General features: G+C 41.0%; 1 protein-coding gene across 1 annotated transcript; it reads left to right on the top strand.

The window, feature by feature from the left end:
• The first annotated feature begins 552 nt into the window (after positions 1 to 552).
• Positions 553 to 22,405, top strand: LOC148812150 (scavenger receptor cysteine-rich domain-containing protein DMBT1-like). Its single transcript, XM_088908679.1, has 6 exons — positions 553 to 583; positions 16,832 to 17,146; positions 20,305 to 20,453; positions 20,609 to 20,744; positions 21,226 to 21,422; positions 22,256 to 22,405. The coding sequence occupies exons 1-6, from the start codon at positions 553 to 555 to the stop codon at positions 22,403 to 22,405; spliced, it is 978 nt and encodes a 325-aa protein (XP_088764805.1).
• The last annotated feature ends 1,349 nt before the right edge of the window (positions 22,406 to 23,754 follow it).

Below are 23,754 nucleotides of genomic sequence, written 5' to 3'. Positions count from 1 at the left end.
GCACAAAAGCCAGCTGGATAAATCTCTTACATGTCATTTATAATGGCCTTTCAACTAATAGCCCGTGCACGGATCAGACCCCAGCTGTTGGTTCGAGTTACGTTACCCTCTGCAACATGCAGATGAAAAACTAAAATCTGCTTCTTCATTATATACACAGTGAGCAAATTTTTTGAGCCTACAGCCCCCTGCGAACTCTGTATTTGATTGTGGTACAGGACCGGTCTTGGAGAAATGAAGTGAGGAGGGTGTGTTAAAAGGCTCGCAGTATCCATGGGAGGGCTCAAACCACCAGGCTTTCATTTAAAAGCTGAGCCACAAAGACTCAAGTACAGCTTTACACTTCTCGGTCTCAGTGAAATTGATACATTCGGTGAGTTTCCGGAGATTAATTTTTTTAAAGGAAAACAACCAACAGCAGGTGAGATCTGCTGGATTTTTTTCATTCTGTACAGTGATTACTAAAGGGTACCCTGTGAAAATATGAGTTTTGATGAGAAGGGATGGACATACAAAGTCAGCAGACTTGCAGAATTGGAGGGACGGTGAGGGATGCAGGTCCAGCAGCAGCAGAACCTGATCGGTATTAATCAACTCTGATGTGAGCACTGAACTTCCTGATGTTGAGTCAGACATGCTACCGTTGCACCACAAGGTATTGTCCAAGGTTCGTTCGAGGGGTTGGAAGAGATCTGAGCACAGCTCCCCTATTTACAAACCAGATTTTTATACCACACACATTTCACATCTCCTCGCCATGTATGCATGAAACTATGGCATATCCCAAATATTGAAAATGATCAACTTGGTGAATTTCCTCCTACTTTCATTAATTTGAAAAGAACAATCTGTGTCCCTGGATCTGTTATCATGAACACCACCGTAACTTCTTTACCTTCAATCTTCTTTCCGGTTCATGCCATGTAAAATAACATAATCAGTGGAGCTACAGTACTCCTGCAGTTCCAGTGGCGCAATCAGTCAGTGCTTGGTAATTATAACATAGTGCTCAGTGAAGACATGACAAAGTCGTGAGTTTGAGCTTCATCTAGAGCAGCATGTGTTTCTGTCTGGACAGGTAACCAGTGATCCATGTTTTTTAAATGGAGATGGATCTTCTGTTAATTGCGCTCCTGTTGGGAGAGGTCAAGTTGTTAAGTTTACGAGGTGATGGTAAATATCCTGTCCAGGAATATCGGGAGTGTAGGGGTTGGATCTGTAGATGTAGTGAAGACAACAGTGGTGATGGTGCATCTGCGCTTTGTGTGAGAGCCGGGCAGGAAGAACAATCTGTGGTCTGGGAAGAAGAGACTCTCTTCAGAAGAGCAGCGCTCCTGACAGTAGAGAATTAAAAAAAAAATCTTCAGCTCCAGGGCCGCTGATTTTTCTCCTTTGGGGAATTGAAAGATGGTGTAGTATGTGACTTCGTAGCACAACGGTAGTGTGTCTGACTCCACATCAAAAGGTTGTGTGTTCAAGTCACGTCAGGGTGAGCTGTTAGCCTTTCAGGTTCTGCTTTGCTGGAAATGGATTTCTCATGGGGCATTTGAGTTCTAATAATGAGAAATGCTTCCAATTATATAGTGCTTTTCTGGACACTCCACTCAAAGCCCTCTACAGGTAATGGGGACTCCCCTCCACCACCACCCACGTGCAGCATCCACCTGCTTCAATCTGTACCATCAACCACCAGTTCTATCTCTACACCACACAAACAAATCGAAACGAAGTAACATTACAGTATAGGACACGCAGTGAGGAGTTCGTGCAGCGATTACTCTTGAAAACGACAAGAGAAAAGGCACGCTGTACATCTGCGAAACATCATTTCTGACTTTAGAAGTCAAACCTACAATCTTATGATCCAAAATCAGATGTGTTATCCTTTAAACCACTGGCCCATCACATACCTGAATTGCCCCATAGTGAGCTCTGCACTGCTACTATTAATACACCGCCTCATCTAAAATGTGAGAGACGTGTTTTCTACATTTTTATTAGTTTTAAAATATAATCTATTTAAAACAGAAACAGGGTTTATGTGTTGCACTGAAATTCCGATTGATTTCGAATTCAAAGAAAAACTGTTTTCTTCCACAACACCGTGAAATTATCACGTCCTCCAGGCTCTACTTCTCTCTTTAGATAGTAAAGCAGACTTTGCTGGGTGAGCATTTGCTCCAGTAAATTAGGTCACGTATCATGTTAAATCACTTCTTCTAAACACAACATTTCCAGGTGCACGTTTTCTCCATGAGAAAATACATTTTTTCCTAACAAGATCTTGTTTTTTAAATCAAAGAATACAGAAAGAAAAAAAAACAGTGTCGCAAAAGAACTGTGTTGCCCTTGGGAGATGTCAAGCGCATTGGACATAAAAAGTGCCAGATAAAAGCCATTTCTCTTCGTTTCACTTAGTGTCGGAGCTGCCATTGCATGTAAAGGAGGCAACTTGCTCTTGGAGCATGTTCAGTATGCATTGAGCACAGATGTCTCTGAGCGGTGCCATAGCTTAGTTGGCTAAAGTGCCTGTTTAGTAAACAGGAGATCCTGGGTCCGAATCCTAGCAGTGGCATTCTTCCTAGCTTGTTGTGCAGAATGTATGATTTTGGACAATGACATAAAGCTTGATTTAGTTTAATGCAGGTATTCATTTGCTTTCTGAAACAACTTTTTTCCTGAGAAATTCCTAAAGCTTGCCAAGTTATATGAAGACCTAGATAGAGAAACATATTGATGAATGAAAATGGCACAGACAGGGTTCGAAATCATGATCTTCTTTTTTGGTGATCTTTACTCCTGCTCCCAAACCAATATGTGGCTGCGATATCTGATAATGGCACTGTCACTTCCAGCTGTCAGCCTATGATACCATGTTCAACCAACACTAATAATATTACTTTTGTAATAAAGGAGCAAGCGAGGCACAGTCGGTAGAGCTGGTGACCCTTAAGTTCAGAATTGTGGATTCAAGGGCAAAGTGCAAGCAGGAACGTGACAGTGTACAGTGACAACCCAATGTCTTATGAGCTTTGTGTAATTCAGCTTTCTTACTGCTTTGGGGCCTGGAAATATCGCTGTGAAAGAAAGGGGCAAGCAAAGGCTTTTCTAAATTGAGTGTGATCTGCTCACGAGTAAGTATAAACACCTGAGCATTTACTGTTTGAAGACAACACTTTGACAAAATACTGCTGTTTCTTAATTTCACATAATGGCATTTAGACGGGGCAAAGTAGTGTAGCCCTTGTGCAACTTTGATTAGCGTTTGTTATTCGATTTTGAGGTTTCAGGGGCATAATGTAAATTGAGCTGGTGAATAGAAAATGAAACAGGAATCACTTCTTGGGCTAAGAAATCCAAGAAGCATGAAAACTCTCAGGTTTTAACAGTGCAGAACACTCACAAATCGCAGTGTTGCTGCTTTTTTCTGCTGCTTTTATATTTTGGTCTTTGACTTTTGAATGTATACCTTACCGGAAATCTTTCTTCACTTACAGACAGCTCAAAAAGTTCTTAATGTAGAAATCGGAGCCCATTTAAATGTTCCTTTCTGCTAATCACATTTAAGTGTTGATGAAGCATTTTCCTCCCCATCATGTTCTTGATAAGCGGTTTCTTTGTTTCCTCCTATTGTCATTTTCAGCGAGCACCACAAGACAGGAACAATGCACAAAAAAGAAAAAAAGCTGTTAGAAGTGGGATTTGAACCCACGCTTCCATTCAGAGACCAGAACACCCAACCAAGATGAAAGATGTTAGTTCTTGAGTCTCATAACTTAGACCATACAGCCATCCTGACAAGCAAAGACAGAAGGCATGCTGAATCTAACCTTATCTATATTTATCACTAATATTTACAGGAATACTAGCATTAAAACAATCAGTAGCACTATCATCATCAATACTCACATGAACACTAGCATTAATATTAAAACTACCGATTGTACTCACACTAATATTAACATGAAGACACTAATATTAGTATTAGTAGCTGTCTGTGACGTCACACCGCTCTTTGTGATGAAGGCGAGACACAAGCCGTGAACAGTGACGTGGCGCCTGTTGCCGTGGTTACCATACTGATGATTTGTAAACAGTGGAAAAATGTATCTAAAATGTTACCTACACAAATTTATCAACATGGAATATAATTTTTAAGCTCTAGCATACAATTCCTAAACAATCATTTGAATAACAATTCTTTAATTTCGGATTGAACATTATTAACACTAAAGGCACTATGGTAATTGATCGATATAGGCAGTATTGACTGTTTTCTAGATATTTAAAACAGGGACAAAATGGGAAAAGAATCAGTACTCGCCAATCAGTGAAGTTAATAGTTTTTTTCTACGGCTCTTCAGTTGAATTAATTGATTGTCGATAGATAAGTGATCAATATCTCTCCTCTGAGCGCTCAGCGTGCCTCCCGCGGTCTCGCTCTCTGATCCCGGCGCTCTGGCTGGTGTCTGTGACGTCACATCGCTCTTTCTGATGGAGTAGATCGCGTCTCCGCTGGAGGAGACTCCAGTCCGGAGCCCGGGGAGCTTTTCTTACAAATATAATATCTGCAATAATAAAACTTACCAGGCTGTGAGGAGAGGCGATTCATAACAGCTGGAGAAGAAGAACGGCAAACCGAGAAATGAAATTCATTAAGCAGGAAAAAAAAAGATTTACTTTACAGACTATTGCGTTGTATAGCGTAATCCCGTAGAGCAGAAGAGAAAGACCACAAGTCTGTGTAATAAGCGCTTTTAAGCGTTTTACATGAATCTCCACAGAATAGAAGCCAGGAGGATCAGACTCCTGATCCTGGAAGTTCAAGGGCATCTCCTGGTTTTATTTCCATTCGAGCTCTCAGTTCCTCATGCGGTTTGATGATTGAATTAACTGTGTAACTGTTATCAGACTCTCTTTAACTGTATATTTATAAGACTCTCCGTGAGAGACGTGTGGGAGACGCTGAATTCCAGGGCTGGTGTGGAATCACACACAGACAGGTCTTCTGTGTGATCTGAGTCCCACTGCTCAGAGCTACAGACTGGTTAACTGGTCACTATTGTAGATACGCCCATCGGTCTGCTGCTGATGATCATAATACACTGATAAGAGTGGCAATACTGCTGTTCATTAAATAAGTAAAAATAATAATAAGAGATAATCATATATTGCTCAATTGTCTGTCAAACACTTCTGACAGAGGTTTGGAGGCTGACTTACAGTAAAGACAATGAATCAGGACAGTACTACTGAAGGGCTGGAGGGTCCCAGAAAGGGTTAAAAGAAACTTCTTGCTTCTGACCTGGAACAGAGCCCACAGCTGCCAGATCAGTGACCCAGTTCACAGAGAGGAGAACCAGGAGCTCTGCTCTGTCTCTAAGAGGCTGTGAGGAAGGAGAAAAGGGGGAGATGTGACCTGAGTCCAGGCTGTTCTGTCTGATATTATTCATGTAGCAGCACTGATTGTCCGAATATCTTCTGGTTCTGGATTTTCAGATAAAGAGAAGGATGGAGATGAGCTTCTGTCTGTTCAGGAGGTAGGAGTTTGGAAAGTACTGAGGGTCCCAGAGCTCTGTGTGTGAGTCTGAGCTGTGAAGCTGACAGAGAAGGGTTTTTTTTATTCTGCATCTGAAATTTTTTTTCCTTTGCCAAGTGATGTTCCATCCCCTTCAGATACTCTACACAGACTGTCAGAGTGAGAGAAGTGGAGAGAGAGTTAGACAGATAAGAGCACACACAGCGAGAGAGACAGGAAGGGGGAGAGAGAGGAGAAGGAGCAGGAAGACAGTGCAGGTGTTCAACCACACTGTGACCACAGGATACAGGAGGCTTTTCTCAGCTGCTGAGGAGCTCAGGGCTGATGGCCACTCAGGCTCAGAGGCTCTGGCAGTAGTTAGGTCTGAGAGCTTCTCCTCATACTGACACTGGAGCTCTGAGAGTCAGCCTCCATTCTGACAGGAACAGCCCCTCCTGTTCAGCCCTGAGAGACACCCTCAGAGAGCTGTGTGGGGAGAGGACCTGTCACCCTGTTCAGCCCTGAACACTGGGATCTCTGTGTGTCACTCTGTTCAGCACTAGAGCTCCGAACACCATGATCCCCCTTGTGTCTCCCTGTACAGCACCAGAGCTCTTTGAACACTGGGCTCTCCTGTGTGTCTCCCTGTACAGCTCAGTTTTCAGCTGTCTCATCACACTGACACCCACAGCCTCACAGTACAGCCTGGCTTCCTGTCCTATAAGAGTTCAGAGCAGTAAAACCACAAACTCACTGCAGAGTCTGACCTTAGCTCCAGTAAAGCTCTGACGAAACAGGCTCATTTCCTAAAGACATAAAGACATGAAGCGAAGAGAAAGTGCAGTTTTATTGAAGATAATATGTCCTTCTGTTGTCATGTCATTATATGACATTTTTTTCATCCTGACCTAACAGGGATGTTGCCTTGAATCACAGCTGTTCGGCTGTATTAACAAGGACTGATTGTTTCTAATTCATCATTTTGTCATTTTTGTATACTCTGAAACTGACTCCTGCTCTTCTGCTCCTGCAGTTATTATGGTGAAGCTGCAACAAATACTACTCCTGCTATTACTCCTACTACTGCTAATACTCTACTATGACAACAGTTACTACTGCTACTACAACTATGACAGCTACTACTACAGATGCCACTGATAGAACTGCAACTAATAATATTTTACTGCTACTCCTACTGCTACTACTAAAGCTACTAGTACTACTGTTACTACTGCTGCAAGTACTACTGTTACTGCTACTACTGCTGCCACTGACACTTCTGCTACTACTAATAATGAGGAGGTGAGCTGTGTTCTCACTTTTCAGCCTGGGTGTATTAACAAGTACTGATGTTTTCATGTTGTTGTTTTTTTACTTTAAAACTGATTCCTGCTCTTCTGTTCCTGCTTCTGCAGTTATTATAGTGAAGCTGCAACACAGCTCTGCTATATTGTTGAATTGGCAGGGCAGGCTAAAGAGGTTTGGCATGCCATCACATATCCAGGCCAACTTCCACAGGTGCACTATTGAGAGCATCCTGACTGGTTGCATCACTGCCTGGTATGGGAACTGCAACACCCGGGATCGCAAAGTACTGCAGAGGGTGGTGAAGTCAGTGCAGCTCATTACCGGCTGTGAGCTACCAAACATCCAGGATATCTACTCAGCTAGATGTCTGAAGAAGGCCAGGTCCATTCTCAAGGACCCCAGTCATCCCAGTCACAAACTGTTTTCTCTCCTACCGTCCGGTAAACGGTACCGAAGCATTCGGTCAAAGTCCAACAGACTACAGAACAGCTTCTACCTCCAGACAATAAGACTGCTAAATAGCCAACCTGCAGCTCCTTCAGCAAATCACCTGTAATGGCTACATGGACACACAGTTTTCACTGTATTCAGCATAACCGCACTACTTGTATATATTGCATACACCATGGACACATACTCAGCTCTAGCTCTACCCATATTGAGTTTTATTACATTTTTATTACATCTATTATTATGTAACCTTATTTTCATAACCTCAATTTTGTGATTTTTGTGATTTTTGTGAGCTCGCGGAAAAGACACTTCATTGCCAGCAACTACTGCTGCACGCTGTATTGTTGTGCATTTGATAAATAAACTTTGATTTGATTTGATTTGATAGAGTTTAAATACAGCATAACTACTAATACTACTACTGTTACTACTGCTAATGCTTCTACTATTACTACTGCTACTACTACTGCTGCCACTGATACAACAGCAACTGATAAGATTTTACTGTTACTCCTACTGCAATTACTAATGTTACTAAAGCTTGTACTTGTCATGAAAGTGTTCTTTCCGGACCCTATGCAGGTGACACAATCCGGGGTAAAGTGAAGAAAACACAGGGGAAAAAGGCATGCAGGATACGGGAATGAAAACAGGGGGGCATGTCCATGGAGTGCTGGTGGTCGGGGGAGGTGTGGCCGAGGCAAACAATCCAGTGAAGAGCCAAAAGGGAAATCCAAAAACAGGGTAAAGTCCAAGGCCAGGCGATCCATCCGAGACAGACCATTAAAAAAACAGAACAGGATCGGGACCGGCAGGGGAAACGGGAACAGGAACAGAAACTAAAACCTTAGCAGGGTCAGGCGCATCCAGGTCCCGGGCTCGGATGATGCAGGAACCAACGCAGAGCCCGGATTAGCATCAGCGTCTGGCTTTTAAGGGGGAACTGAAAAGGGGCTGGAACAGGGAACAGGTGAGGGAAATGAAACTAACAAGGAAGGGCTGGAGCGCCCTTAAGAGGAGGAGTTGCGATCGTGACACTACTATTATTACTGCTGCAAGTAGAATTCTTACTGCTACTAATACTGCTGCCACTGACACTACTGCTACTACCACTACTACTAATAAGGACAAGGTGAGTTGTGTCCTCACTCTGATCAGCCTGCCGGTATATCAGGGTATCAGTGTTAGTTTAGCTCTACTGTGCTGTTAGAGAGTCTCAGTCTCACAGTCAGCTCCACTCAGAGAGACACTGGGGCCACAGCTGGAGGGGCTGGAACATCTGTGTGGACTGGAGCTGCACAGGGACAGACTCAGGGTCTGAGGGAGTCAACTGGAAGAGCTGCTGTCCACCAAGCTCAGTACAGAGGTGACAATCACTGTTGGGCTTTTCTTTCTTTTTTATTTAAATTATTGGGCTCTGTTCACAGCCACAGGACAGCCAGTTCTTATTCAGTCCACCTTGTCCCTGTATTTCTGTGCTGACCTGAGTGACCTCACTGCCACCTTGAGAACAGACTCTCCTCACACTGTCCTTGACCAGGACCAGAAGTCTCACTGCAGGACACCAGTCATTGGACACTGCCTAACAGAGACAGCAGGACACACAGGACCATATTCAGGACACCAGTCACACAGCTACTAAAACCATTGTCCACTGCAGTGACCATAGTGACTATAGGTGTCAGAATCTCAGAAACAACGTCATTACAGGCATTGTCCACTGTAGTGAACATAACACAGAAAACCAGAATTAAAACCGTCCATTGCAGTACTCCCAGCTCCCAAAAAACACAGGGACACTATCAGTATATCTACTGTCCACTGCAGTGCCCACAGGTTACAGGAACACATTCATTACAGCCACTGTCCACTATAGTGACCACAGTACCAAGAAACAAGGGAACACAGACAGCAAGACACAGGACCATAGTAATAGGTTTACTCCATGCTGAAAAGAGAAGAGAGAAAACACAATGTTTCGGCTGTGAAGCCTTCTTCAGGTGTGGAGAAGGTGTTCATAGCACACCTGAAGAAAGCTCCACGGCCAAAACGTTGTGTTTTCTCTCTTCTCTTTTCAGCATGGAATAAACTTATTACTAGTTCCTTAGCAGACTACGCATGGTGACGCAGCTACCCACCTGAACTACAGGACCATATATACATAATTGATTATCGATACTGATTTACAATTATAATACTTGTCTGCAACTGCAGAGATTTTTTAGTGTTAAAATCTGATCTCTTCCTGCCCCTGTAGCACCTGCAGCTCTGCTGTCTGTGTCTGTGTGTTTCCTCCCTGTTGGGAGTGTCTACAGGGAGAGGAAACAGTGATGTGGCTCTCATATATATGGAGAAGACTGAAAGGGCCCTGTCTGATTGGCCGTCCCGCCTGTGTGAGAGGTTCCTGCTGTCAGTCTGAAAAGGCAGTGCTGTGTGTGATTGGCGGGGTGGGGGGCTGTGTTGTTACTGGGGGGTCCGGGGTGCGGAGCAGCAGTTCAATTGCCCTGTGGGCTCAGGGGTGAAGACAGGGGTCTCAGCTGCGCTCTGTCCTGATGACAATGGAAAGCTGCCTGTTCATCTTCTCTCTCACTGTCCTGGTGCTGCACAGCTCAGTCAGTAAGTGTCCAGTCTTCTCTTGTCTGGATAGACAGACAACAACTGAAATTAAAGTTTCAGATGGAAAAGCAGCAAGAAATCGGTTGAAAAATGTTTAAAGTTGATTTTAATTTCAGCTTTGTGGGTACTTCTCAAACATTACCATAACTGTTTTTGTCTTGGTCTGTGAAATATAATTAGTTGTGTAAATAGATTTAAGGTTTAGATCTTTGTTTTTTTAATTACAGCTTTATGGGATTTAATTAAAATATTGCTGAATTATAAATATAAACTAATTGGAATTATATATTTTTTCTGATTCTACAACTAAAGAAAAATATTTGCCTACAATAATTTTATTTTTTAAATCACAAGTATCAATAATAATTTCACCTTCATCAATGTGTAATTTTATAATGTTATAGTTTTAGATTGAAAAGGAGCAAAAAGTAATCTCTTGTATTCAGAGATTTTATTTTTCAAGAAGCTTTGTGGGAATTTATCAAACATTCTCTAAATCTTTTTTTTCTGAGTTTGAAAGTTTGGAAATAAATAACTGTCTATAGTATTAAAATTACACATTTGATGCTACTAATTCAACTCTGATTTCCCAGAACAGTTTCACTTCAATCACTCATGTCTCCAGTACAATGTAAGTGTCAGTTAACTCCATATTAACATGTTAGTAATACACTATTTCACACTCTGAGAACAGGGTTGGGAACTAGGTTTGTGTCAGGCTGGGTCAGGACTGGAGTTTTGTTAGTAACATGTTACTCTGTACAGCAGAGGTTGGTCTGTATCACCCTCTATTGATTAATTTGTAAAAAAAAATATTTATTGTATAAAACCTTTAAGAAGTTATTTAACTTACCTGTTACTGTTATTATTACTGTTATTTCAGTGATATGCTGGACCACGTGAGAAATTCTTCATTTATATTAAAAAAGAAGAAGAATTAGCAATAAAAATGCTTTTATAATAATATTATATCATACAGGGTAATTCAGAAATATTTACCCTGGGTTGTTTTATTGTGTTTAATTCTGACTCCTCTGTGTGGTATTATTATAGACTTGTCCATTAACACAAGTCTTTTTTAACAATCGAGAGACATTCTGTAAGTAAGAATTCCATTGTACCAGTACATGTACCGGCTACATATGGCAATAAAGTTCAAGATCAAGTTCATTAACAGAGATAGCTGGAGTAGTATTGAGACACTGATATTTTATTAATACATACAGGAGCATTAATGGAGATCAGTGTGTTTTTAAATACTGCAGTATAATAGATACACTGATATTTTATGTTTACAGACTGTTTATTAATAGAGATACAAATGTTATTAAAGACTGGAGTATTAATACTGATAAGTGTGTTATTAAATACTGGAGTATTATGAGACACTGGTATTTTATTTTACAGATTCATTTATTAATAGAGATCAGCGTGTTATTGAGGACTGGAGTATTATTAAGACTGATATTTTATTATTATAGATTGGAGGTAAATGTGTTTTAATCTCTTAAGTATTAATGCTGTCATTATGTGTATTCAGACAGCCCAGGTTTCTATCGTTAAGCTGTTTGATATTCAGTTGCTGTGAAAACAAATATTTCCTGTGGGTGTTATAAGAATAGGTTCCATTATGATAGGACATTATTAGTGTGAATTCTTCACTTTAAAGACATGCAATTATGTTTTGAAAATATAAAACACTGAAGTCATGGGACAATTGGCTCTTTTCAAAGTGTTAAAATAAAATTGATATTAGTATTATCTGGTTTGGTTGTAGCAAAAGTATGATGTGTCTGATGAAGGTTACATTCTTTATTGCTTTATAAGTTATATAATACAGAATTTAACATCAGCTGTGAAAATCATTAGTATTGTAGGTGTATTCTTATTAACTGGGGTCTTATCAGAAACTGAGGTGTAACAGCAATAATTTAACAGCTACAGGACATTGTTGCAAACAATTAAACCTTTTCTGGATGTTCTGGCTTATGCTTATACAAGGTTTGAATGATATTTAACAGCTAAATAATTTAATTTTTGTTTTAATATTAGTTACATAATGACAGGGGTTATTTTGTATATTTTGAAGTTTTAATTAGAATGCTTTTTTATTTGTTCCGTGTACATTAAAATCCTTAAATTATTAAAAACAAGGGTATAATATGGGTAATACAAATACAATTTTTAATTACATAATATCATACAAATTAAATCTTGAGAAATTAAACAGGCAATTACTTAGAGATTCATAACCACAGGACTCGATTTTTTATTTTTGAGCAGTATCTCAGGACACCATCACAATAGCACAGTTGGTGTCAGTATACCCATCTGGTAATTTTGAAAAATGTTGTTCTTTAGTATAATTTAATCAGTCAATCATGTTGACAGGTAAGGGCTAGAGATACATTGTGCACACAGAGAATGAGAATATACACCTCAAAAACATTTCAGCACAACATGTGAAGCCTTGTCAGCCACTCAGCACTGTAGTAACCACAACTCATAGATACCCAGGAACACTGGCAGTAGAGCAACTGACCACTCTAGTGACCACAGTTCCCAGAAACACAGAAACATAGTAATTATAATGACCACTTTAGTGAGCTGTCTGAAGGCCTGGAGTCATTTGAATCACTGATCATTGTAGTGACCACAGGACTCAGACGCCCAGGAACAAAAATCCCAGTCCTCTGAAGTTATAGTCATTATAGCCATTGACCACTGTAGTGACCACAGAACCCAGACACACAGAAACACAAATTCCAGCCCTCTGACGTCACATACTCATTATAGCCACTGTCTATTGCAATGATCACAGGTCCCAATAACACAGAAACACAAGTTCCAGGAGTTAGTACAGTCACTGTCCAGTATAGGAACCACAATATCATGGAATGCAGGACCACAAGTCCCAGCCATCTGAAGTTCTACATTCATTACAGCCACTGGCCACTGTAGTGACCACAGCTTCCTGAAACACAGGAACACAAGTCCCAAGAGTTGGAATAAGGAGCTCCCCCCAGAAAAATACAGGAACAGTCCCAGCCTACTGTCATATAGTCATTTAAACCACTGTCCATTGTAGTGACCAGAAGAATTTTAGGTTGCATGTTTTTTTTCTAATTTAAAAATCAGCTTAATGGGTATTTCTTAAAATCATAATGCTATAAAAATCATAATTGATTTTAATTCTGGTTCTATAAGTAAGGGAAAAAAATGAATTGTCTTAAAATATTTTATTTGTTGCATTAATAAGAATTTTCACCTCCACCAATGTACAATTAATCAAAATCTCACTTCAATTTATGGCCTGTAACCTATTTGTTTTTAATTAAGTTGTATAAATTATGTTATACTCATTTAAACACAATATTATGGAAGCTTAGTAGCATCACAGAGAAAAAATATTTTTGCTTTCAAATGAGAAAAGTATTGTGATTATATGAGATAGCCATGTTATGTAATTTACCAAACCGCTTTATAGCATATGGTGTCATGGGAAGCCAGAGCCTACCCAGCAAGCAACGGGCACAGGGCAGGGTACACCCTGGATGGGGCGCCAGTCCATCGCAGGGCCAGTGCAAGCCAATCATGTAACGAACAGTTCTTTCCGGACCTTATGCGGACGACACAATCCAGAATAGTGAGGAAACACTGGGGAAAAAATCATGCAGGAATATGGGGATGAAAACAGCGGGGCATGTCCATGCAGTGCTGGTGATCCGGGGAGGTGTGGCCAAGGCAAACAATCCAGAAGAAATCCAAAGGGAGAATCCAAAAAAGCACAAAAGTCCATGGCTGGGTAATCCATCAAAAACAAGGAATTAAAAACAGGTGCCAGGTCTCAGAAGTCTCTTTATTCATATGCATATGGAAGTCTGGCTTGCAACCACCAGACTTAAAAAATAAGTAGCTGAAGATGGTCCTTTATACCTTAAAACACAAAGAGTTACTATGACATTCTAAACACATGATGAAACAGCAACAGCTGCCAATTAATTATATCTAAGTTACTAGACTAGACAACAGTTAGTTCTTTTCATATTCTGGGCCTACAGCCATCTTACCAAATACATGTCCTTATCTTACTGACCAAGGACAGGCAGCATCTTTATATACATTTGAGCACAAAGCCTACGTCAAGCCACTAAACTGCATAGTTTGCAAAAACATACAAAAACAAGAAAATGATATTATTATCCCATTTCCTGGGCATCTCTCTTATCTCTTCAAGAGCCTTGATTGGCGACTGCATCTGGCTTTTAAAGGGAGACAGGAAGGAGGCTGGAACAAGGAACAGGTGCAGGGAATGAGGCAAATTAGGCAAACGAGGAAGGCTGGAGCGCCCTTAAGAGGAGGGTTTGCGATCATAACAGTACCTCCCTCCTTTCCAGGCGGCTCCGAAGCTCTAAACAGAAAAAAAAGGATGGAGTCCGGACTGCCAGGGTGCCATCCGTGGGGTCCAGGTGTTGGCTCTGCATTCTGTAATGTTCAGTTCTTTCCGGGTAATCCATCAAAACAAGGGATTAAAAACAGGTGCCGGGTCAGGACTGGCGGGAGGGAACAGGAACAGGAGCAGAAAACTAAAAGCACGACGGAGCCAGGCGCAACCAGGTCCCACGATGTGGAAATCAGATGCAGAGCCTCGAGTGAAGTGAGCGCCTGGCTTTTAAAGGTGAACTGAAACGGGGTAGGAACAAGGAACAGGTGTGGGGAATGAGGCAAACGAGGAAGGGCTGGATCGCCCTTAAGAGGAGGGATTTGCAATCGTAAATAATTCATACAAGGGGACAATTTGGAGGCCATGGTAAAGGCCGAGGGGGGAAATTTGGCCCAGACACCGTGATAACTCCTTTATCGAGAAACGCCTGGGGATCTTAAATGACCACTGAGAGTCAGGACCTTGGTTTAACATCTTATCCAAAAGACAGCACCCTTTACAATATAGTTTCCCCGCCACTATACCAGGACATTAGGACCCACACAGACTGCAGAGTGGGTGCCCTCGCTGGTCCAACTAACACCACTTCTAGCAGCAACTAAAGCTTCCCAGGACATCTCCCATCCAGGTACTGACTAGACTCAACCCTGCTTAGCTTCAGTGGGTAGCTACTTTAGAGCTGCAGGGTAATATGGCTGCTGGCCACAATATGAGGCAGTATTTTGTTTAAACTTGATAGATAATTTCTGAAAAAAGATTGCCTACTATATTAATATCTTGGATTATATACACAATAAGGCCTATTAGGCCTAGGAGAGTCCCCATTACCTGTAAAGCACTTTGAGTGGAGTGTCCAGAAAAGCGCTATATAAGCTATATAAAGTGTAAGCAATTAATTAATAAAATTGTCTTGTGTACAGTAGCATTGACTTTAACATAAGAAAAATATTGTCACACTCTTCTTTTTGGAAAAAAAATATACAGGAGCACATGTACTGTCTTTTGCATACATGAAGTATAACACCCTGTGATTGAGCATTCTTGGGTTAAACACGTCGTTTTTGCTATATCTGTGGAAATTAGAAATGACTTAACTTATGCTACTCCTGATGTGAAAAATTTCACATAGGTTTTAACCTGCTCTTTAAACATTAAATGGAATACCTTAACTATGACTTGATAGTAAAACTTATACATGCTGTTGACTTACTGTTGCTGTTATTTTTAACAGGTTGAGAACACTGTATAAATGTATGTGTATACTGCATTTGGCTGATATTACACACCAAAAGTAATTGTGTTTTCAGGTTAGCTTTCTGATTAATAATGATAGAGATTATTTTTCTGATATAACCAAGTTTAAATAAGAATATTTTTTTTCAAAACTTGTGCGCTGTGCTTTTTAAATATATAATCAAATGCAAGATGTTAATTGTGGACAGAGAAAACTAAATATTTAAATAATTAGTTTTAAGCTGTTTCTCAGGACAACATTGCAATAACATAGTGAGTTATTGTGGTACAGTTCAGCATATAATATGATTATGATAATGAATAATTCAATCAGTGAATCATGTATTTCATGATCTTGAAAGTTCAAAGCTGAAAATGTTTTTTTAAATATACATGTTTAGTTTCCAGAGCAAAAAATGTCTGAATGAAAAAAATAGTTTTAAAATTTGTAATATGCAATAGAAATAGTCATATTGCAAACTAAAGGTGAATGAACACTTCATATTAAAACAAATGTAGTTAAATATTCACAAGAGAATGAGAATATACTGTACACTTTACATATATTTCAGCACAAGCTGTAAAGTACTTGTCAATTATGAGAAGTTTTTTTTTTCCAAATTGTACTTTCTTAACTCTCATGTTCAAATACAATACTTAGTAACTCAACAGTGCTTAAATCTCTTACCTGATACAGACTAGAGGACTAGTTATCATGTAGTTAATACATGTAGAGGTCTGTGGCACACATACTGTACAACAGATGAGGTATCAGCAATTCAGCACTCACTACACAACAACTAACCATGTGCTGCTAGACTCTTCAGTATCAATCACACAGTCAAGTCAAACAGGAAAAACAAAATAAAAATACAAATACCAGGTGTGATTCTAATATGTGTGAATATAAAATATCCTGTAGATGTAGTTATAAGATTGTTGGCCATATACAATTTCTTGTATTATGAATTTGTCTTTTCATATACCCCAGCTTGCTCTCCATAAGACACCCAGACAGCGAGAGAAGCTTGGGGAGAGTGCGCAGGGTCAGCCGTTTATACAGCACCCCTGGAGCAGTTGGGGTTAAGGGCCTTGCTCAGGGGCCCAACAGAGTAGGATTCCTCTACCAGCCACAGGATATGAACTGGCAGCTTTCTAGCCACAGGCGGAGATCTTTAGCCACAGAGCCACCACATCGCCCTCTTAAGTCTCTACGTTATAAATGACATTGTATAAATGTATATTGTTTCTCTCTGCAGGCAGTGCTGATATGAGGCTGGTGAATGGTGCCAGTCAGTGTGAGGGGAGAGTGGAGATATATCATGAGGGACAGTGGGGGACAGTGTGTGATGATCACTGGGATCTGGATGACGCTGTAGTGGTGTGCAGACAACTGGGCTGTGATTCTGCTCTATCAGCACCAGGAAGAGCTCACTTTGGACCAGGAGCTGAACCATCCTGGCTGGATGATGTTTCCTGCACTGGGCAGGAGTCAGCACTCAGCGACTGTAAATCAGCTGGGTGGAGAGTGGAAAACTGTGGCCATCATGAGGATGCTGGTGTGATCTGCTCTGGTAGGATAGTTTATATTCATTTTGTTCCCAGTAGGTCCAAATTGTGATATTGAATATATCAATCAGTTTCCCTCTTTTCTACCATCTTAAACTAGAACACACTAAGATATTGTCTTCAAGAAGTATTATTTTTCTATTTTGTGAGGAGATGAGTTTCAGGTTCTGGACTGAACAATTGTTCCCAGAAAACTGTCAGTCACCTGACCAGTTATTAAAGGACAACTGTTTGGTGATGATTTCAAACCAGGAAGCTCATATTTCCAAGGGAGAAACCTTTATGGGAGAGACTTTTGTGGAAATTAGAGTTTCTGTGGTGCAAAGTTTAGGGAATGGATTTTGTGAGCGCCAATGATCTATGAGAGTCTTGAGCATCTGTCACAATTTGCAGTACAAACAGTTTATTTCAATGGTGTTAGTCGCAGTCTCAGTTTTATTCACAACTTTAAACCATATTATTTACATTATCTCTGAAATATATCATAGTTATCAAAGTTACTCTCCATTTCCAAAAAAAAAACTATCCATTACCCTCATAATTCAGTACTCAGTAGACTAGCTCACCAGCCTGTCTCTCACTGTGCCTCAATCCCACCTTCATGAGTTCTGATACAACCATGAACAAATCTGTTATCCAATAGCAATATTAGTGTAGTATATTTTAAAATAAAACACAACGATCTATTGGAAAACATGGCTGTGTGGATGATTTGCAATTGGTTATTCCAGAATATGTAGAACTGGATAACGCAACCTGCATCCCTGCAAGACTGAGCAACAGACAAGCTTACATTTAGCTAAGTTATGTTCATTAGTGTGCAACATGAAAACGATCTAGAAATGTAAGTCTGTAAGGAACAGAAAAGACAATAAGAAAACACAAAAAGTCTCACAGTCTCAGAGAAAATTAGACAGAAAATACAGACAGCTTGACTGTACACCAGACATTTCACATAAAGAGCAGTTGTCACTAGTATTACGATATATCACAACAGATGAAAAAGAAGTACATGAGAGTTTCCTTGAATTTGTTGAGGTGGAAAATACAACTGGTGAAGCACTCACTGAATTGTTGCTGGAAAGACAAAACAAATATGACATTAAAATTGAAGATCATAGCGGGCAATGCTACGATAATTGGGCAAACTTGAGGTGTGTACACAGAGGAGTGTACAACATGCTGCTGAATCCTCCATCGAAGCCAAGAACTTTGAAAATACTGAATTGGCTGTACAAAATGTTTGCAAAGTCAGCAAAGCAGTGGGGTATTCTCCAAAGCCATCTGCAACGATTAAATTTGAAATCACTGACAGAAACAAGGTGAAGAACGCATGCTGATGCCACAAAAGCAGTGTTTGAGGAACTACCGGAGCTTAGAGATGCAATGCTTGATGTTACTGAGCAGATTACGTGATGCTGAAACCCTGTCTGAAGTCACAAGCCTTGTTAAAACAATCGAGACATTTGACTTTGTAGCGAGTTTGGTAATTTGGAACACTGCACTATGCACAATTGACCATGCCAATGTAGTCCTACAATCACCAAAACTTAACGTGAGAGACACACTTCATGTTGTCACATCTGTGAAAGAGCAGCTGTCAATATATCGACAAACAGCATTCCAGGATGCCATTGAAAAGGGAAAGGATCTCACCCGAAAAATTGACATTTTGCCCATCTTCACAGAGCATCGTACATGACACAGAAAACAATTTCCCAGTGAGACATCAGTGAATGAGCCTTTGAAAGGAGAGGAAAAGATTAAAGTGAACTTTTTCAATTGCTTTCTGGATACTGTCATCAGGGAGAGAGAAGAATGTTTATCTTTCTTGAACGAATTCAGACATCTTTTTGGCATTTTGTTTAAAATAAAAAATACAGAAGATAATTCAACTGAAGCCTGCAACAGTCTTGCATTGTTTTAAGAAGACATTCATGGCAGAGATTTGGCAACTGAATTAAACTTTCTGTCTCATCTGTTCCCCAATGAAGTCAACACTCCGTCTGAAGTATTGCAGTATTTGGTCAACAAAGATATGAAATCTGCATTTCCAAAGCATATCAAGTGTTTTTAACAATTCCAGTTGCCTTCGCCAGTGCTGAACACTCGTTTAGGAAGCTGAAATTGATCAAAACTTATCTTAGGTTCACCATGTCACAGGAAAGACTGTCAGCTCTGGCTTTGCCATCTATAGAGAACAGCACCGCAAAGCAGGTGGATTTCAGTGATATCATTGCTAAGTTTCCTGCGATGAAAGCGCGACAAGTGAAGTTGTAAGGTACACCCATGTTTTTCACTTTTAAATAACTAGTTACTAATTATTGTTAGCCCATTTTAAATCATTCTGAATTCTGCTCTCTTGCTCTGTGTGCACTGGCAGAAGGAGAAGGAAGCTGGGAAGGGGGGTGGGCTTTTGTATTTACTTGCACCCGGGCCAATTATGGGTTGCGCCGGCCCTGGACTGCAGTTCCAGCTGGCCCAGAGGCAGATTCTCAACGGCAGAGTGACTGCATGTCTGTTTCAGATGTGTCCAGAATTGATTTGCAAGATGAGGTCTCAACACAGCATTGTCTATAGATAGAAATGAACAAGAGCAGCTCTCTAAGCTCATTCAGGTAATTAAATGATTTCTGGTTTACAATTCAAGACTGGAACTCTTACGTCTTCACTCCTCATGATGAGGAAAAAAAGTTTAAAGATTAGCTCTTTCTAAAGAGTCTTTAAAGGCTTCTTTAAGACACCGATGGTCCTGTATTTACTTGTAATGCATTGTTGCCAGGAGCTGAGTGCTAAACCCAGGTGTGTGTAAATAGAGCTGAACTCCATGACAGTGAGTGTTTCTCTGTGATCTGAGAAGAAGCACAACTCTGGTCTTGTCCAGAGGTCCTGTCAGTGCCCAGGTCAGAAAGTCCTGCTCCAGCAGTGCCAGGCTGTGACAGTCCTGGTGCTGTCTAGAGTTTCTCAGTGCCCAGGTCAGACAGTCCTACTCCAGTAGTGCCAGGCTGTGACAGTCCTGGTCTTTTCTAGAGTGTGTGTAAGGGGTCAGACTGGTCAGGGACAGTGATCTGTTTCTTTGTTCTGATATCCCTTGCTCATTGAGGTGTCACACTAGTCAGTGACAGTGATCTCTGTTATTGTTCTGATATTCCAGCTCATCGAGGGGTCAGGCTGGTTGGAGGCAGTAATCTCTGCTCTGGGAGAGTGGAAGTGCAGCACGGAGAGACCTGGGGCTCAGTGTGTGACTCTGACTTTGACTGGCAGGATGCAGAAGTTGTCTGTCGAGAACTGGAGTGTGGGCCCCCCTCACAGTTGCTGAAAGGAGCTCATTCATTCATTGCCCTGGCACTGGAGCTCCTCTGTCCAGACCTGTCCCTCCCCCTTCCCGAAATAGATAGATAGATAGATAGATACCTCACGGGATCAATAAAGTATCTATCTATCTATCTATCTATCTATCTATCTATCTATCTATCGGGAAGGGGGAGGGACAGGTCTGGACAGAGGAGCTCCAGTGCCAGGGCAATGAATCTCAGATTTTCTCCTGTCCAAAGTCATCCACAAAATCACAGAACTGCACCCACGCGGGACTGAAGTGTTTTGGTAAGAGCAGGATAATTGATTTAATTTATTTTTGTAATGTAGCTCCTACATGAAATTAACAGAAGTTTAGGAGAGAGACAACCCTCAACTCTCGCCAGTCACCTGCTCACTGCAGCCTGTCCTTCCCAGCACTCTTTGGTCTACAGCCCCTCCCCTGACTCAATGTCAATACAGCAGGAGCAGGAGCCCTGTGTCTCATCCATTTTTTTTCTTCAAACATGAAATAACAAATATAACTTGGCCATGTTCTGTTCTGCTCCAGACATCATACAGCAGTAAAGAGCTGCCCAAGTCCCATTGGTCACTGGTACAATAACTCTGTCTGAGTCAGTACTATGGGTTTAATCAGTGAAGAGCTCTAGAGCCCCATTGATCAGAGGTACTAGGTTGTATACTTGAAGGCAGAGTTGAGGGTTATTGCTGGAAGTTGCAGGAAGCTCAATGTGCTGTGACGCTACTCTCTCCCCTATACTGTGTGCAGGATACACAGGGTTCAGGCTGGTGAATGGCTCAGACTCCTGCTCTGGCCTAGTGGAGCTGCAGTACGACAGTAAATGGTGGACTGTGTGTGACCAGTACTGGGACCTGAGAGACTCCAGGGCTCTCTGCCAACAGCTGGGCTGTGGGGAGGCAGTAGCAGTGCCAGGACAGGCCTGGTTTGGACAGGGCAGTGGACCAGTAAGGGCTGATGTGTTTGAGTGCCGGGGCAATGAGAGCCGTCTCTCACACTGCGCTGTCTCTTCATGGGGGAGAGCAGGGTGCTCTCATGGACAGGACGCAGGAGTCATCTGCTCTGGTGAGAACCAACACACTTGATAATTAAATGATGTTAACTACTTAAAAAATATGAACTGTGTGCATGCAGCCATTACATGCAGAATGTAAACACAATTTTGACTCGTTGCAGATGCTCCACTTCCATTAATCTGTTGGATTCTAATGAAAAATTCTCCTTAAAATTCAAATTCCATCCATCCACTTCCTAACGGCATTCATCCAATTCAGTGTCACGGGGGAACTGGGATCTATCCCAGCAAACAACAGGAGAAAGGCAGGACACACCCTGGGTGGGATATCAGTCCATCGCAGTGCACACACAGACACAAACACACTTCTATTCTTGGACCAGTTATCCCAGAATTTAATTAACCTGGCAGAATGATTCTGGACTGTGTGAAACAGAAAAAAGAATATGCAGGTTGTTAGTGCTATGAGGCAGTGATGTTAACCAATGCCACCCAATAAGGGAAACATGATATCCAAACATTTTGTTGAAAAACTGTTAATGATTATTTTAAAAGAATGCTTCTTGAGGTTGAACACATGGATGTATCATGTTAATTTTACTAAAAGATAAAGGGTCAATCAGTCAGGTATGAACAAATTTTCTATCCTTTCACCTGGACAAAATAAATTCTCCATCTCTGTGGGCCTGTTTTATGGTACTGATGTTGACTGACAATAAAACGTGATGATCATTCATTTTATAGATTCATCCCTCTCAGCTCTAGAGGGTGGAGTCCGGCTGTCAGGAGGAGGGAATCACTGTGATGGCCGGGTGGAGGTTCACTACAACAGGACCTGGGGGAGACTCCTCCAGCACTCCTGGGGCTACAGCGAGGCCTCTGTGGTCTGCAGACAGCTGGGCTGTGGATCTGTAGTGCAAATATCCAACTCCTCTGTGTATGAGACAGGCGACAGTGCTGTGTGTCTGACAGGTATTCAGTGCTCTGTAGTACAAGTCTATAACTCCTCTCTCTATGGGACAGTGAAAGTGCTCTGTGTCTGACAGGTATTCAGTGCTCTGTTGTACAAGTCTATAACTCCTCTCTGTATGGGACAGTGACAGTGCTGTGTGTCTGACAGGTATTCAGTGCTCTGTTGTACAAGTCTATAACTCCTCTCTATATGGGACAGTGACAGTGCTGTGTGTCTGACAGGTATTCAGTGCTCTGTGTTACAATTCTATAATTTCTTTCTGTATGGGACAGTGACAGTGCTGTGTGTCTGACAGGTATTCAGTGCTCTGGGGACGAGTCTCACTTGATGAACTGCAGTTCTCCACAGACAGTCAACTGTAGTGCTGGACAGGAAGTGTCACTGCTCTGCTCAGGTAGGATTCATTTGGTCTGTATGAAGGTTTTTCATAAGTTTAATAAAATATTTTTACTGTGTTATCTGTTGCATTGCCCTGGTAGAAGTGGCCCAGAGCCAGGAGGTCTGAGTAAAGCAGGCTGAGCAAGCAGACAAAAGTGAAACTAAAGCCAGGCAGAATAAAAATAATCACCTCCTCTACCTAAACACCCAGATCCTTCTGCAAAATCGTTCCTTGAGAGATCTACTCAGTCTGACTGCTTTGGCATTCTTTCCACTCTTCAGTGAGAATCACAGTTCTCACTCCTACATCAACTGACATCTTGCCCTCTTTAAAAGTAACAAATGGAAAGAAAATACCTTAAAGAGCTCTTCTAAAGACCCTCCCTCTTTCCAAAACCCAGTCAACAACCTATTCTACAAAATTAACCCATCACACCTCTTAGCAGAATTTTCCCACAACATACCAAAAACCTGAAGATGACTGAATCTGTGCATTGAGATAAGAAAGAGCAGCTTATTTTATTTTGAAATCATTAAAGATCAACAATTAACAATTAACTTATTGTGTAATTTGGAAGGCAAATGGTTACACCCACAATTGCAATTAACTATTTGTAAGGGTTGTGGAATCGTTTCCTATCAATTTGGCTAGAGCTTTCATTTCTAATTACTATTTAGAATGTCTCAGAACAAAATCAGAACACAATGCATAGGCACAAAACATTAAACGTAACTGATACATAACAAATGTGCTGTGTATGAAATTAATTCTGTGAATTGAGTATTAAGATCTTGACATGCAACGCCTAAATTATTCACATATTTTAATATTTACAGAGAAAACAATGCAAAAATGTAAAAAATCAGTATTATAATGAGTTGTGATGGATAATGGAAGCAATATTACATACTG

This window comes from Atractosteus spatula (assembly GCF_055471065.1).
Source record: "Atractosteus spatula isolate fAtrSpa1 chromosome 10 unlocalized genomic scaffold, fAtrSpa1.hap1 SUPER_10_unloc_5, whole genome shotgun sequence".
NCBI lineage: Eukaryota > Metazoa > Chordata > Actinopteri > Semionotiformes > Lepisosteidae > Atractosteus > Atractosteus spatula.
Note: the sequence above shows the minus strand (reverse complement) of the source record. Positions and strands in the feature narration are given on the sequence as shown.

Coding starts and splice junctions, on each gene's coding strand:
- LOC148812150 (XM_088908679.1), top strand. CDS start 553: ATGCAGGTCCAGCAGCAGCAGAACCTGATCG. Junction 20,745..21,225: donor CGCGGGACTGAAGTGTTTTG/GTAAGAGCAGGA, acceptor TACTGTGTGCAG/GATACACAGGGTTCAGGCTG. Junction 21,423..22,255: donor TTGGACAGGGCAGTGGACCA/GTAAGGGCTGAT, acceptor TCTCAGCTCTAG/AGGGTGGAGTCCGGCTGTCA.